This window comes from Equus przewalskii, chromosome 19, assembly GCF_037783145.1.
Source record: "Equus przewalskii isolate Varuska chromosome 19, EquPr2, whole genome shotgun sequence".
Taxonomy (NCBI): domain Eukaryota; kingdom Metazoa; phylum Chordata; class Mammalia; order Perissodactyla; family Equidae; genus Equus; species Equus przewalskii.
The window spans coordinates 38133009-38150777 of record NC_091849.1 but is presented as its reverse complement, the minus strand read 5'-3'; the positions used below and the strand labels follow the sequence as shown (position 1 = coordinate 38150777).

The 17769-nt window shown below is 48.1% G+C and overlaps 1 protein-coding gene across 3 annotated transcripts in view; it reads right to left on the bottom strand.

Moving 5' to 3' along the window:
* Nucleotides 1-1180: 1180 nt before the first annotated feature.
* ZFAND3 (zinc finger AN1-type containing 3) overlaps nt 1181-17769 on the bottom strand; it is a 311278-nt gene continuing 294689 nt past the window's right edge. For all 3 annotated transcript variants that reach the window (XM_070586016.1, XM_070586018.1, XM_070586017.1), the window contains one exon: nt 1181-3545. In XM_070586016.1, coding sequence (XP_070442117.1) covers nt 3391-3545 — 155 coding nt within the window. In that variant the 3' untranslated portion in view covers nt 1181-3390. The remainder of the gene's footprint in view (nt 3546-17769) is intronic.

Here is a 17769-nt window from a genome sequence, read left to right as displayed (position 1 = left end):
TGTTGACAGTTTCAGACTCATCAGACTCCCTCGCAGGCCCAGTGTGGACAGGATGCTGTGGGTTCCCCTGTGCAGTCCCCTTCACAGCGCTCTCTCCTGTTTCCAGGACTCCATGTCTTTCTCCGCTTAGTCCTCTTTTCCTGGAGCCCTCCCTCAGTCAGCTTTGAGAATGGCCGCAAAGGAGGTAAATTTTCTCAAGCCCCTGCAGACATTTCTTAGGTGTTTCTATTGCTCTGGTGCCTGTCCGGAGTCGTCCCTTCTCTGGAGCATGAGAGCTCTCAGTTCCCTAAGTGTGTGGCTGACCGCTGCCTTGATGACCAGGCCCCACTCCCACCCGAGGCTTCCTGTTCCTCACTGCTGCCTACTGTGAAGCTCTCTCCTCCTCTTTTCACTGCATCCTCTTCTTGCTGTGGGCTCTTGCAGGCATAAACAAGGCCTCCCTGATCAATCGGCAGGTGCTGAGAGGGAGGCACAAGGCACGGACAGTCTCACCACACCTCACCAGGTGCGGCACGTTCCAAGGCCATCAGGCCCGTGCTCTTTGCCCATCTGCTTGTTAGCCTCCATCACGCGCTTCTGATTTCCTGAGGATTTTTCATCATCTTCATGAGAACTGTGTGGTCAATATTTCTGCCTTAAAGGTGGTAGGAAGGGTACCACTCCTCTGCCACACCCCCACTAAATGTTTTTAAACATCTTAAGATGTATTAAGTGTATTCTCTACACCAAAGAGTTCACACAGCATATATGTCACTCTGATTCTCCCTTCAGGGAACATTCATCCTTCATCCTCCAGGCCCTTCTTTGGGTGGGGTTTGGGTCTTGGAGACGCTGCCCCCCTCCCACCTAGAACCCAGGCACACCTGTGAGGTCCTCAGGGCAGGTACTCATTTCTTCCCATCTCCCTAGATCTGCAACCTCCTTGTGCCAGCAGAGGCTTGACTCAGTAGACACCTTCACCCCAGTGCCAGGCCCCGTGGCCTCCCAAAGCAGAACCACCCAATAGAAACCAGGGGAACAGCTGTTTTGGCTGGACACTTACTGGACACATGACCCTCAGACAATGCAGACTCTCCGCACACAAGATCCCCCCATCTCTTGTGGCCAGGGAGACTTTTTACTATTTTTCCGGTTATCCAGGTGGCACTCAGGAGAACCGGCGAAACAGAGAAATTCAAACTTTCATACGATTGGTTTAATTTTTTTTCAGCAGGAGAAAAAAGAATAAAGTTACAAGATTCTTTTAATATTTTCACAATGTTAAAACTAAAACTGAGCTCTAGGCTATGTGTGTAAGTAAATCTAGAACACAAAAGGGTTAAATAAGATTTTCTCTTTTAAAGATACAAGAATTTAAGCTTTCCTTACATTTAACAAACTTCACAGAACAGATACTGCAGGGGAACAAGCCCTTTCCCCCCACCCCAGCTCTACCATCAGGAAGTGAACATGGGCTGCGAGCCCTGTGTGCCGCCGGGCTCCCCATCGCTGCCACAGCAGCAGCCGATGGGACCTGAGGAGGGCCTGAAGGGCGTGTGGATGGCCTCTTCGAGATCAGAGCTTGGCAGGGGGCCTAGGTGGGGCTGCCTCACTGAGGATGGCCATGCACTGGCCAGAGGGTCGTGGCTTGACAACAGTGGTAAACGTGGGCAGACCTGACCCCTCTGCCCTGGGCTGCCCTAGAGCAAGACACCGGTCTGGGTCCTGAAGCAAGAATTAAGGCTGGAGATTTTGCAGTGGATTCCACTCTGGTTTGGGTGGGGTGGGAGGAAGAGGTTGGGAAGAGCATGATTTCCTATTTCAGTACTTCAGATCAAAAAATATTTGTAGTTGCAGGTGTTTAGCTGTTAATTTGCAGACAGAGCTGAACGTTTGCTGTGGTATGAAAGGGAAAGTTGCTGGGTTAAACTATTCCAGTACCCCATGTGTGGGCAGACTCAAACTGCCCCTGCAGGAGCCTCCGACTCTCACTGACCTGGATGAGACAGGAGCTTGGGGCCACTCACCCCTGCTCAGGCTTTCAAGGGAATCTTAGTCCTGTTTACTGACTCCACCCCCCCGACTGGTGATGATTTACTTCCTAACACAGGCAAGTAGGCCCATCCTCACCCCTCCCCACCTGGCCTGAGCTACTGCAGCCACTGAACTCCTCTCTGCCCAAGAGAAGAGGCACAGGCTGAGAAATATGCCCTCCCACCCCCACCCGCCAGAGAAAATGCTTCTCTCAGAGCTGGGCCACGGCCACGAACCACTGTTCTAGACAGCTCAAACCCGCAGTCCCTGTGGCATACGCTGCCTGCCCTTACTAAACTGGCTGTGTGGTAGATGTGGACTGGTTATCCTTGGACTAGGGGGCGCACAGACACGGGAGGTGAGACCACGGCACCATCCTTTTGGCCCCTAGAGGGAGAGGGGCTGAGCAGGCTCCTGCTGGAAAGGCAGCAGCTTCCCCAGGTGCTCCCCAGGACTTCTACTGATTCCTGTCAGCTATGAAACATCTTTTAAAAAACTCCCAATATAGAAATCTAGCTGCAGAGGCCAGTTTGTAGACCCCACCGCAGCTGCTGTGCTGCAATTAGCCTTATTTGATCAACTGCCAGATCCCTGCACTTGGCAAATGGCAAACCAGAGCCAGTGGAGTCGGGGTGTGCCCCGGTGACTTCTCACAACCATGGGTCCTGTGTAGAAAAGGTGGGTCTCCTTCGTGGACTAGTCTTGAGTGGAGCTAATTTTCAAAGTGAGGTTACCGTTTCTCTTCTCGCGTGATGAGAGAGTTTTTTCATAGCAAGTCAGATAAAAAATTTTCATGAGAACCTGCCCCCCACCCCCATTTCCAGCTCTGTGGGAGAGCAAGGCCACCACCCAGCCCAGCCATGTGGCCAATCTCAGCAGCCTCCTGTGGCCCAGGCACGCGTGGCCATCAGGGATCCTGGCTACTGGGACTAAGGATAAGTGAAGAGGTGAAAGGCTGAACATTAACCAGAGTTTCTGGCAAAGCCATGTGCGTCGTGGGAACTTTAACACCAGCTTCTACTCCTCTATTAACTCAGAGTCTCCGTCTGGAACACTTTCCACTTAAGGCTTTTATAAGTTTGACTCCAGCAGTGACAGGTATGTGTTGTTTTAAATCCACTAGCCATGCTCAAAAAAAATATTCTTCATGTTTTAATTTTATACAATGGCTAGCAGGCACCTTAGTAACCAGCCAGAAATCAATTTCAACCACCATCAATCCCTAAACTACAGTACCAGGATGGCTGGCTAAAGAAAGGAAACGGACTGGCTGTAGTCTGACGCGTGCCCAGTACAAGGTGTCTGGCTGACTTTGTCCTAAATAAGGCTAACATTAGTGAACTAAGAACAGCGTCATGTGGTGGCCGTGCCTGGCCTTCAGGAGCACCCCTCCCCGATGCGCTGGCAGGAGCGCCCCACTTTCCGGTCCAGTTTCACCATTTTCATGATGGCTTCCTCTCGGCCGCGGCCCATGTGGTCAAATGTACAGTCATGCTGCTCGGGGAGGCGATGTAACATACAGAACACGTAACCTGCAGTAGCGGGGAGAAGCAGAGAAAACAGACTGTTAAGGTGGCCTCCAAATGCCCAAAGAGCCCAGCTGTCGCTCTGGTCCAGAAGACGGGAAAGGCATCTCAGTGAGTGAACAATGGCCACAGCAGGGGCTCCTGCTGCTGAAGAGAGTTTATTACGATGTCCCCTCACCCTTTAACAAGAGAGCCAGCTCTTCACACTCCAGACCGCCTCCTCAAATCAGTCTCCAAGGGGCATGACCACTGCCAAGGGCGGCTGCATCTGCATTCAGTGCTGCTCCTGCCTGGACCCTGAAGGTGAAACCCCAAAGGCGACTGCTGCAGTGAGACACACCCCTTCCCGAGGAAATGAGTGGGCCCTGAGCCCCTTCCCTCTCAGCCACCATGCAGGTGGGAGAGCACAGAGCTGCCAGTTCAGCACTTTCCCTGGCTTCGGCAAACTGTAATATCCACCACAGGACACCTACCATTTCTAGGGGGCAGAGAGGGAACAGAAGTGATTATGGCTTAAATTACATTCTACCTCCAGTACGGCTAGGGTTTGGGGGTGGGGGTGGGGTGGAAGTGATCAAACCCCAACCTACAAGTGAGCAGGGAATCTCAAGGGACACTGGATTATTTCAAGTGCTGGAAAAGGTATTACATATAAATAGAGGAAAAACAGAAATGTTGAGCTCTAGTCACCATCTCAAAGGAGCCTGATGCTTCTAACTCCACCTGGTGGGTAAGACACAGAGGTCCCAACACTCAGGGCTTCCCACTTGCTCTACCCTCCCAGAAGTGGAGGAGGCTGCAGAGCTGGTCCTCTCTTTCTGGAGCAGAGAAGTCCAAGGGAGACACTGGTGAGGCTGGTAGGACAAAGGACTGAGGAGAGGACCACAGAGCAGGGAGATGGTACAGATGAAGCCCCCCTGGTAGGAAACACTGAGAGGAGGCCCTTGGGGAGTCAGCAGAGAGGCTCAGAGGACAAAGGGAACACAGAGCTGCATCAGGATGTGGCCCATTCCCTCTCCCTTTCTGGTCAATTTCTAGGAATGCTAATGGGTGTGTGGATGTGTGTCTGGGGGGCAGACACTGAAGTCCTCTGGGTCTATCTGGCCCCCTCTTTCAGGGAGAGGGGGAAGAAGATCTGGACTGGGAGAAACCTACCAGTGCTAGCTGGCTCCCTGCCACCAACTCATCACATCAGTTGTATCTGGCCACACCTCCAGGCCCCACGGACCTAAACCAGGTCCACAGGACCAACCTGTAAGTGAATCTGAATCCTTTCTTAAACCTCCTTTCCTTGTGCACCTGGCACAGGCATCTCACAGTAGCCCTGCCAGGGCAATGCTCTCTTTACTCATTCTCCAAGCAAATGGCCTCTCTTCTCAGAGATTTCTTTCTTTTTAGCCTAGATCGCAGCGGCCAAGGTGAATGGACAGCCACTCCTTGCAAACTGTCATTCATCCATCTCCCACATCCTCAATCTCTTTTCATTTCAGAGATGAGGTGTGGAGGCAGTCATTTTAGACTAGCAGAAGTTGAAGGAAGGTCTAAGTAGCCAGGATAGACAGCAGTTTCAACAGACTTAACTTTTAAGATTAAGTTCACCCAGAGAATACTCCTCAGCTGACACGCACAGCCCTGCTGTGATGCCTTGCGCTCATGCTGTGTATGGGCACGTGCACATGGCTCAGGGACCTCAGTGACCAGGCTGAGCCTGGACCATCCATTGTGTGAGAAAACACATTATTAACTGCTTCCCAGAGAGAGCAGGGCAATATGCTTGACTCTAAATTGGGATTGGGTTTAAGGAAAAGAACAGAGATGAAATTTTTGTCTCCTGAGAAGCCGAGCTCCCACTTGGTCAAAAAGCAAAGATAAGATTAATGAGCTCATGTGTTATATTTACTGATAAGTTCATTACTCGAAGATATTGGATACCAGTTGTCTTTCTCCTAAAGGATTTCACAGCAGAAGCGTGGATGGCCTCAGTATGCATCCTCCATCTAACAAACACAATCATCTTTTTGGAGCCAAGTCCACCTGGTGTGGGAGAACCTGCTGCCAAATGGGGGCCTGGGGTGGGGCACCTGAAGTATGGTGGCAGGAAGTGTCCATAGACATTTTTGTCACCAAGTCCTGACATATTTCCATACCCTCAGCATCCATAATAAGGGCAGGAAGACCCCTGCTGCCCCTTCCCTTCCCTTCCTCCAGGATATTGGGATGATGCAAGATAAGGTCCCAGGGGTTCTTCTCTCCTTCTGATGAATGGAACTGGCTGAATAAAAGTAGCAGGAAATGGATTACCCCTGAAATTAACTCAGCCTTGGCTCAACCTAATACCTCATTAGTCAAAGGCAGACTGGGATGGAGGAGAGCGGCTCCAGCCTTATCCTCATTACGCCCCCCACAATTTTGCTCAGCTTGCCTTCTGCCAGCTGGTGGACAGCCAATCCAGTGGATTGAGAGCCCTAGGCTCTCTCTGGAAAAGGACACAGAGCGTGACAACCACAGACACTCCCCAATATCCTCTCTACCCACCCAAGGATTCTCCACCCAGCCAAAAACACATGCCTTCTCTACCCAAGTTCTGTGTACCTCTGTTAGACACACCTTGACACTTGGCTTTCATTTTTGAAAGGTGAGAGCCACTGAACAGCAGCTAAATTTTGGGAGTGGTGCTGATATCAATTAGTATATATGGCATTGTAATTCACTGGGGGAAAGTCTGGGGGAAATTTTGGAAGGCTAACTTCCCAAATTGCTGCACTGAGGTTATTAGATAGCATAAATTAAGCTCAATCCTTCTCCTGTCAGGATCACGCATCAAGAGGAAGTTACATGCTGGAACCGTCCCAATTGGCTAAATGCATTTCAGTGTCAGTAGTCAGTAGTGGGCTGCTCTGGATATGGGGGGTGGGGGACGGTAGGAATGACTGATAGGTGGGACAAATCTTTATCCTCTTCTCTTGGTACCTGCAGATATGTTTCCAGAAACCATCGCAAGTGTCATGAGCTTTCAATTACTCTCTTACTGAATTCTGGAGACCAAACTGGGGATGGAGAGAGGAGTTCAGGCTGGGGGAAGGTGATTGTTCTTAATTTCAGTTATGAACAGTTTTAAAGCACAAGGGAACTTACAGCCTCCATTTTGGCTAGGCCATCCTCCATGTGCCATTTATTAGAAACCAGTCAGGGCCTTTCCAGAGAAGGTCAAACAAGGCAGTGTCCGGAAGGAGGAAAGCACCAAGGAGACTGACTGATCAGCTGAGCCGCAACACGGGCTTGCGTGTTATCACCCTGGGTATTATGCAAGTCTTTTTTTCCTGATTTTAAAAGTTACATATAAAAGTCAAATTCACTCTCTCATTCACATACATACAATCCATAAACACACTCTCCTTATGGCCCCACAGTTCAGCATCCTGTAGTTTTAAAAACAATTTCAATATACGTTTGCTTACAAAAGCTGTATACCAGTGCTTTGGAGGAATAAGTAGGGATAGGGGTAGGTGAGTATGATTAAAAGGATGTTGACCCCCCAAAGAGAGGAAAACACCCACAGCAAAAGTTTTTGAAAATATGATCTGTCTGCTAAATGTGATTGAACCTCAGCCCTTCCCCTGCTATGTCACATGACTAGCTGTCCTACTCCTTGGAGCCCGGGATTACTGGCTTTCCATGAAATACTGGCCTAGGAGGAAGCCGCAGAGCTCCTGAGTTGATTTCAGTAAATCTGCACAAATGCTCAAGACCTTGTGTGGGCATTTCCTTGCTTGCTGGCATTGAAGAGCAATTTGGGATGAGCCCTTGATTAAAAAGGGAGGGTGAAGAGGCAGCTCTCAAAGCGCTTTGTTCCATGGCCCACCCTTTCATGCCCCTCTCCGACTGCCACCACCTGGCTTCTGACATGCCAGCCTGGGCATGGGAAGAGGAGAGGAGGCACTAGTGAGGAGGCCTGACCACCACACGTGATACCAAGCAGCCCCTTGCCCACTGGGCTGGAAAGTCTCCAGAGGATCTCCAGCAGCTACAACCTGAGCTCGAAAAACTCTTCTTCAAATAAGTAGGCAGCATCAGGAGGGGAGGAAGAGGATGCCTGGCCAGACAGCCACAGTGGCTGAACCACGCAGGACTCCTCCAGGGCCCTGCCCAAGCCTGTGGCTGTGGACAGCAAGAGATGGGAGGAGCTTCCCTGACTCTGTCACTATCAGAGACATAAGATTACTATAGCATAAGGCAAAAAAAGACAACTCAAGACCTAGCCAACCCTCCGTCCTGAAAGAAGCCCCGATGAATGGGAGACGCAGAAGGCAGCATTCAGGTCACTCACATGGAATAGAGAGGCCTGGGGGGATGCTTCTGGGAGGACAGGCATTTCGACGGATGCCACTCATGGGTATAAATGAGCACATCTAGCCTAGGACCTCTTGATGTAGACCTGGGGCCTGTGGTCCGAATGAGCCATATGCCACACAGACCTGAAGATGCCTTAATACCTAACGGTCCTAAAACACATTCCCAGTAGAAAACGAAAGGAGATTCATTCTTCCAAACTCATAAAGGTCTGACATGCAGGTTTCTAAAAATGTTCATTTGGTGGAAACCATACTTCTGCCCTGACCCTTCAGCTTTTAAAGCTAACATCTGAAAGTCATACAACTCATTTAGATGCCCTCACCCACAGCTAAACCTCACCTCTGCTTACACAAGGAGGGAGGGCAGGTATTTTGAGACTAAACACACATGATCAAGGACAATATGCACAAATGCCATCATTAGGCAAAGATGACATAGCCAACACCTTGTTCTATGTGCTATGAAAGTTGCAACAATATTTCCTGTTTCACTCACTCATTTACAAAAACCTCTGAGTATCACTACCCAAGAGGAACACTCCGCGGCTTCACCCAGGGCCTGAGGAGACAGGGCTTGGGTTCTCCACCTCAGTAGCGCTAGCGGGAAGGGCCCTGCGGGCAGCTGAACCAGATAACTGGCCTCATCTGCTAGTTCCCTTCCCTACACTGCTCCCTGCACCCACAGGCCACGGGGAATGGCTACTGTATTAGGGTGTGGGGAAGATGGGCAGAAGAGGAGCTGGATGGCCAAGGGCGGGAGCCCACCTCACACATGGCAGGGAGTGCAGCCTTTACCCTGGGCTGAGGCTCCGGGCCCCCCAGCCCAGCACTTCCTCCAAACTGTAAGAATAGAGCAGGTGTTGGAACTGTCTATTTCCATGGAATTTCCTAAGAGAGACAAAGAAAGCAATGACAAAATTCACATTCAAAGTCTGAGCCCATGACATTTTTACTCAATTCCTGCCAGACAGAAATGTTGCTTCTCGGCTTTATCTTGGAGTAAAAGGCACCACTGAAAGTTGGCAAAACTGGGCAGCTCCAGATACTTCTGGACTTTAATTAAACATTTGTTTTCTTGCAGATTCTCCCACTTGGAGGCTCCCCTAAAGTGGTCGTTTTAGTAAAGCCACAGACCAGGGCCTCAGCTCCAGCTGCTCAAGTGTTTATACCTCACTTTCAAGAAATGTTTTACATTTTCTTGCTCATTTGAATTTCAAATTGTCAAAGGTTCAAACAGAACCTAAAAATACTGACAAGCCTTAGGGAACGAGGCACTGTAAAATGATCTGCTGGCATGCAGCCCGAGGTAGTAGTATGTGTGTACGTGCTGCCTGTGCACAGACACATCTGACCTGGTGCGCCTGCCCACCAGCCCTCCCAGCCTGTGCTGGCTGCAGCCTGGCGATGAGACCCAGGAAGGTGTGTCTAGTTAGCAGAAAAATCAGAGACTGTTCCTACAAATGCACATGGGCTCCAGAAAACCACCTATTCAAGACCTCCCTATCCAAAGAACTTGAAATCAATGATCCAAAGAGACACATGCACCGCTATGTTCACTGCAGCACTATTCACAATAGCCAAGATGTGGAAGCAATCCAAGTGCCCATCTATAGTTAAAAGGATAAAAAAGATGTGGGATATATATACACACGATGGAATACTACTCAGCCATAAAAAAGACAAAATTGTCCCATTTGCACCAACATGGATGGATGCTGAGGATATGATGTTAAGTGAAATAAGCCAGATAGAGAAAGACAAATACTGCACGATTTCACTCATATGTGGGAGATAACAAGTACATGGCTAAAAAGAACAGATTAGTGGTTACCAGAGGGGAAGCAGGTTGGGGAGGTGGGCAAAAGAGATAAAGGGGTACACATGTATGGTGATGGATAAAAATTGGACTACTGAGGGTGAGCACGATGAAGTGTATTCAGGAATTGATAAACAATAATGTACACCCAAAATTACACAATGTTATATACCATTATAATCCCAATAAAATTACTTGGAAAGAAAAAAAAAAACCTCCCAAAGCTTCCCTCAGAAACTTAGGTAAAGGACCGTCCAAATCTCAACTCATCAGTAAGTACCACTTGCTATCCAAAGCGTCTATTTTTAAAAAAGAACAATAAATATGCTCGACCCGTGTGTCTTGAAAGGACCAGGCAAACTCGTTGGAAAAAAGAATCAGATTTTTCCAGCAAGGCAGAAGTTTCTTAAAGCTCAGGACAGCTAACTGACCTCATAGTTCATTTGTAAGTGCATGTTGGGAACAGCAGGTGGCTACAGGAAAGCTTGTTGGAAAGCATTAGCCATGTATACTCCCACCAGCAGCAATCCCTGGATTACACCACATCCACTGACCCAATGCCCAAGGCAGAATTTGTAGCACAGAAACATACCAAAGGATCTTAATGCATTTTATTTCATTAGGCCATGGTACAGGCAAAGCAGCTGCAGGTGTTTTAGGAATGGAATGTTTCTGTTTTACATTCTCCTCCATCTGTGACTTTGCACGGCAGAGGGAAAAGCATCAGACTCCAAGAAACAGAACTGGATTCCACTCACTGAGGTGGCTGACACAGTGCTCGGCTGGGCTGGGCTGGGCTCGGGGAGAGAACAGGCAGATGGACAGAAGCCCAGGGCAGTGGAACCAAAGCCACAGTCAATCACGAGGCTGAGCATCAGTCTGTCTGTTTTTCAAAGGGAAGGAGAACTTGCAATTTAGAAGAGCCACTCTACTCAACAATTTAATAAAAACCACTAAAACATCCTGAGATAATTCTAAAACAGAAGCAATCATCTGTTTTTCCCTAAATCAATTAAAATATCAGTTAGATACAAGCTAAATGTTAGAACAAAACGCAGTGTGATAGAAGGCACAGACACAGGAGTCCTGTGCAACGAACTCTAAGGTAGGCGTGTGCACGCGGCACACAGCTCTAAGAGAGCCATCAGCAGCAAAGGGAAACGAAACTGCGTCACAGTCCAGCTTAATGAAGCTCCTGAGAGTTTGTACACACGTCATTTTAAAGGTATAAACAATTTACCACTCTTGGTCTCCTTTATAGGTGTCTCTCCAGACAGCCCCATTCTTGCAAAAAACTCTAATGACCTCTTTCCTCTCATCTGTGGGGAATGTTTGCCCTGTTCCAGTAATGTCGCCTCCTATCACCGGACTCGGCAGCCTCACTTCACCTGACATTCAGAAACAGTCTTCCCACCTTCATTCTTGTCTCCACTTAGGAAAAACCTATTCCTATTTTTGCTACCATGGGTAGGAGGTGGGGGTGGGCTGGGACTTGGTGGGGGGGAGGGGGGAGTGCCTACACCATGAAGGATCCTGTGCCATCAACTGACTTGTGAGAAGCCTCCTCCGAGCAAGCCCTTTAACCTGCCAGCGCACGAGAAGGGGGCTGGCTGCAAGCTCACATTATGCTAGGCTGCCTTCTCTAGAGATGAACATATATTTAAAAACCAAGAGAAAATGGCTCAATGCAGTTTTTGCCACAGGAATGATGACTTGCTCTTTCAAACAATCTTTCATTTCGGTAGCTGAAAGCAAGCAGAATTAGTCTCTTGGTACCTGGGACAGTTTTTAGGATCTGAAAAACCCTAGAAGGTGCCTGCACTCCTGGCTTCCTCTCCGTTCCCCATGCCCCCTCCAGCCTCTCTAGGAGCCTCTGAAGAACAGTGAGGTACTAGCAGGAAAACTTCTGTTTTTTGGGTGACCTTATCTTCCTCTCAGCAGGTTCCTGATCTGTTTGGCCTCCTCTTTTAGCATTTCCTTGTCCTTTAAAATTTTATCTTCTCAAACAGAGAAGTCTCCTAGAAAAACAGCTCCAAAGCTGCAGTGGGGGCAAGATATGGGGCTGCACCCATCCCACCCAAGAGCTGCAAGGGCCCCGCTTGGGCCCATGAGGGCAACTCAGTCACCAGGCTCCTAGCTCATGGCTCGCCAGGGAACTGTGGCCTGTTCATCCATCTCTAAAGGCTGCACTGGCAAGAGCTAGTTCATCCAAGTCACAGAATGTCCAAGTGGCAATGCCTTCATGGGCTATCAGACTATAAATGCCATGTGTCTCTCTCCAAAACAACACATGGAAAAGGAAGGGACACTTTCCCTATCTTTCTCTGCTGGCCTTTCATCCACATGCTGGGGTTGTAGGGGAGTGCAAAGACAACAGACTGGAGCTTGGAGAGACCCACGGCTTAGTCCCAGCCCTGCTGCTATGGCAAGTCCCTTAACAGGTGAACCTCAAGGGCTCTTTCTGGATAATCTAATGAGGAGCTTGTGCTTTGGACCCCAAGTACTGGATTCGAGTTGCAGCTGCACTGCTTTGACAGTTGTGTGGCAGTGGGTAAGCCATTTAACCTTTCAGAGCCTCACTGTGTCACCTTACAAAATCGGGTTGTTATGGGCACTAAAGCAGCTGGTGCATGTGAAGCCCCCAGCACTGGCCCCAGGAAGGTTGGCTGTTACTGGGACGGCTCTTTCAGCTCTTGTCATCTCTCGCACCTTACACAGTACAACTAACACACTTGGCTTCAAGGCTGGGAGCCCCTCCTCCCCTGCTCCCTCCTCCCCTAGGAACACAGCTCTCTTTCTGCTCCTCCCTCTTTTACCTCACAGTCTCGACTCTGGCTCCCTTCTCCCTTGAGAAAGTGCTACTGACAAAGGAAAATAAATGTGGAAATCTTCTTCCAAACATGTGATGCAGAAGTTTCCTCTGTCCCTCTCCAGAAGCCTCTTTATACAGACTATAAATGCATGGTAAGTGACAAGCTCAGTAAAGATTTCTGTTGACGATATGCAAATTTCAGAGAAACCTGATTTAAATATATGAAGACTACACAAGGCAGCCTGGAAAGCACTCAGTGGTTAGGGACACCATGAAAGGGACACGGAAACTTTCCAAGGACAGCAGAGAGCAGCTTCTCTGCTCCTGTGGGGGCTCCTCCACAGGTATGGTTGAGAATTCTGCAAGCTTCTCATAAGCAGAGGCAGAGCCTGCGCGTTTCCAAGTTTGGTCACGCACTGACCGTGTGTCGGAAGAGCGCCATGTCTGCTTCCCTGAGACTGTCTGGGAGCTGCAGTGAAAGGATGAACGAGAGAAAGGAATGGGCTGTAGACACTCTGCAAACAATCTGTTTTTGCCCAAACTCTGCCAGCATCACGTGCACTTTTGTTTTATGTGCTTCTTTTAAGAATGAAAAGTCTCTCTGCATGCTTGTTTTCACCATGATAACTCAAAAAGGTCATTCTGAGGAGCTCAAGAGTGTAAGCATACTTCTCTCTATATTCACAAAATTTTAGCATTAAAGTCACAAGTCCTACAACATCTGCTGTTCACTGTTACGTTCGGGGTGGTGGGGGGCAAGATGCCTGCAGGGCCAGAGAAGCTGGCTTCTTGATTCTGCATGTTTAAAGTTAGTTTTTTCAAACCTATCTCCCCTGGAGAGAAAGAGGCTTATTCAGTGGTAGAATGTCTCAGCCACAGACAAGAATTCAAATCTGAAGTCAGAGTATGGACTATATATAGTTTAAACCCCCACCAAATGGACAGCCCTCTCCAAGATTCTCGAGACTTCCTGCCTGCATGGGCAGGATGTGCTGACCTCATAGTCCAGCTCCAGTCACTTGGGGAGTGGATGGAGAGGGGGCTCAGATACGAGGATTTCACCAATGGTTACAGTCTGGTATAAAAACACACCATGAATGGACCCTGAACCTTGTTAAATCCAAGGGCCCTTTTCAGTTGTCACTGACACATCTGGAACAGCCCACACTCCCCCAGGCCTCTGTGACATACTCCTTGTTTTCCTTCTCTGGTAGCTCATAATCTACTGTCCTTTAAATATCAGAATTATTTACAGCTGGACCCTCTTTTTGTCTCACCCTACACTCTCTCTCTCAAGGCTTAAAATTCTAACTATATGCTAACACCTCTGAAATTTCTCTCTGTGCCCCAGACCTCTCTTTGGAGCTCCAGGTCTTTGTATCCAATCATCTACTTGGCATCTTGGAGATCTCAAATTTAAGATGTCCAAAATGGAACATTTTCTACTTCCCCACAAACCTGCTCCTCCTTCAGTGTGCCCCATTCTAAGAGAATGGGACCACCATGCAGCCAGTGGCTCATGACACAAACCTGGAGTCATCACTGGCATCTTCTTCATTCTTCACATTCAATTACCAAGTCCTATCTCCCAAAATCAAATCCATTCTCTTTTTTCCATCTCTACTGCCACCACCTAGTCAAAGCCACCAGTATCTCTTGCCAAGGCTCCTCTAGGTGGTTGCCCACATCAAATCCATCCTCCTCACAGCAGCCAAAATGATTCCATACATCCCACTCCCATCTGGGACAACTGCGCTATTTTAGTGAAACCCTTTAGTGGTTTCCCATGAATTACAATAAGCTCCACCGTCTTAGCACGCTCTCGGCCCTGCTGCCTCTTTTGCTCCCCGTGTGCCATGCACCCCCTCGTACTCTATGTTCTAGACGTACTGACCTCCAGCTAAATTCTTGCTCCTTCAGGCCTCAATTCAATGGCTCTTCCCCAGGAAGACCTTCCTAGACCCTCAGACTCCTCTGGGAACCCATTATAAGTTTTCATGGTGCCTTGGACTTCTTCAATCACTAGTCATGATTATAATTTCAGGGTCATTTGTGTTATTTTTCATTTAACTTGTTTCCCTGACTAGATATCATGAAACCAAGGACCATGCTTCTGTAATTTGTTACATATCCCCTATGCCTAGAAGAGTGCTTGGTTCATGCAAAATATTTGGAATGAGTGAATGAATGAGAGGTTAGCTACAAACAGACTGTGTTCTCTGAACCTCAGGAGACAAGCAAAGGTCAAGAGCTCAAGTGGTCAAATTCAATATCCTCAACCTAACCTCCTGGCATCATTTGTCTACTTTTCCCTTTCTTGAAGTACTTTCCTCTCATCTTCTGTGATGCCACACTCCTAATTTTCTTCCCACTTTACTGGCTGCTGTTCCTTGGAATCAGTTACTGACTTCCCTTCTGAAAACTCCCATAGAACCCAGTCCTCCTGCATTTTCTCCTTCTTCATCCTCTCCTTTAAGTAGCCTCATCCAAACCCAAGGCTTTAAGAATAATCTAAATATTGATACTTCTTAAATTTATATTTCCATCCACAAATTCTTCCCCTAAACTCCAAACTCCTATATTCAACTGCCTACTTGACATACACTTCCATACTACATTGGCTAATAGGAATCTCAACTGTAACATATTCAGAACAGAACTCTAAACCTCTTGACTTCTGCATCAGCTCATCTCCTTACCTTCCCTCCTCAATGGCACCGTATCCACCTAGTTGCTCAAGCCAAACCCAGGCCTCATTCTTGAGTCCTCTCTTTCCCCTACTCCTCATATCAACTTTATCAGCAGTCTTCTTGGATTTACCTCTAAATGATGTCCTGGATCGACCCTGCTTCTCTCCATCTCAAGCAAAGAGCCTGTTGCAGGAATGAGCTCAGCATGCTGATGGAGCAGAAAGAAGGCCAGCAGAGCTGGATGCAATGAGGCCAAGCCTCCACCATAGCTTGCTACAGCCCACAAACAGTTGCCCTGCTTCTGCCTTTGCTGCCCTCCAAGGCTTCTCCTTCACAGCAGTTAGAGGGATACCTTTTTTTGGGGGGGGATGGGGGACCAGAGACGTACTTGTTTTACATTTGGTAATTAACTCTTCTTTAAACAGGTAATACATGAATATAATAAAAATCCAATTTGTATAAAATAATATTCAGCAAAAAGTCAGTCCCCCATTCCATTCTCTGTTACCCTCCCTAGAGGCAAAGCAACCATGACTACCAGTCTTACGTATTCTTGAGAGGCTATGCATACACAGCACTTATGTGTACATGTATCTCCCAGAGGGATATTTTAAAAATGTACACCAGATCATGTCATTCCTTTTCTTAAAACCCTTCAATGCTTTCCCACTACTTGTAGACTAAAATTCTAACCCCTCACAAAGCCCTACGGGCCCCCATCTGGTCCCCGCCTGCCTCTCCGCTCTCCTCAGCACTGTACTCCAACCACACTGGCCACCTTTCTGGTCCTCAGACATGCCAAATTTGTTCCCGCCTCCAGGGCCCTTGTTCTGTCTAGGACACTTTTCTCCTAGCTCTCTGAAGGGCTGGCTCTCCCAGCTTTCATGTCTCAGCTCAGCTTTCACCACCTCCCAGACCAACGCCTCCCATCCCTGTTTGTAGCCCCCTCTTTGCTCTCCTCATTCTCTGCCATTCTATCACATCATGGCACTTAGTCCTATCAGAAACTATCTTGTTTATCTTTCCCTTGTTTACTACATCTCTCTCCCAAAGAATAAAAGTATCATGTGGTCAGGGACTTTGTCAGTTTTATTCCCTGCTGTTCCTCTGGAACTCAACAAAGATTAGTAAGAAGACTGAACTAATAAATAATTTGAGCCAACATATGACTCCATTAAAAACAGAAGAAAATTACTTCTAGCAATAAAAGAATATTAAATGCTAGTGACTGTGCTGCTCACCCCACTCCTGGAGAGGACCAGCACCACCACAGTCTACTTCCAATTATCCAGGTGAACAGGGGTACGGCAAGCACAGTCTAAAAACCATTACTGTTTGACTTTGAGTATATTCCATTTTTTTGCAGTAGCAGGTTTACTTTCCTAATTATGCCTTTCTATTGCCATTATTAATATGAGCCTGTATTCGCTGAGTTCACTCTGAGAGGCAACCCAGAAATGTCCAAGATGGCATTAGATGCTCTTCTGGAACTAAAACTGCTGTAACTCGTGATCACAAATGAGCTGAGTACAGATAATGAAGAAGTGAACATAATCACACAGGTTCCCACTGACCTTCATTCCCTACTCTACCCTGGTATTTCAGTCTACTACTCTGGATTCTGTGGAAAATTCATCCTAGGGTAGCAGTTCAGTTCAAGGGAAGAGCAATTTAATTGATGCAGGAGTATTAACACAAACCTGGCCCTTTAATTTGTAAATGTGAACCTGTTCCCCTTCCCAGGTGAATCTGTAACACTCAGTGCACAGCCTTAGAGAGCACATGTCATCCTGTGTATTAATCACAAGGACACACAAACTCCATTTTGTGCTGACTCACAGCTTCCATCTCCTGGGGGCTACTGGGCTGACACGGTTCAAGCAGAAGCATGTGTGAGTGTGTGGACAGCAGTGGCCTGCTGCTGCACAGGTATCTTTACAATCCAGTGAGGAAGAGGCCTGCTCAGCTCCTCAAGGCACAAACCGGCTGCGGCTAGACTAAGCCTCCTTCTTGACCAGGAAATGTCTTCAACGGCAGTAACCACTGCCTTCCACCTCCCACCCTGCAGCCCAAGAACAACTCATCTCCTACATCAGAAGCAATACCTTGACAGATACTTAACAGACAATTTTGGCCAGAGGACAGCATCTAACACGTGCATGGTACATTTTCCCCGAGCTCCCCTGCAGCCCCAGAGCACTTTGCTGGAGGACTCACTGGAATAAACGAGGCAGGCCTGGCTGGCTGCTGTGGAAGAGAGCCATCGGGCGGAGTTCCCCACAGGTTAGTGTCATCTGTCTCCCAGTAATCCACCCAGGCACAGTACAACAGTTGGGGAGGCCCTGTGATCATATACAGAGAGGTATCCCAGGCATTGTGTTGGGGTAGAGAATAAATTAGACAGTCCGGGTGGCTCTATCTCTCAACTCCACAGGTGACAACAGAGAAAGCAAACATCCTTCAAATCCCAGGAGGGAAATAAGGAGTGGCACCCTCCTGAGCTCACACCACCCCTTGAGTAAATGTCGGTGGACTTTCCACACCCCACATCTCCATTTCT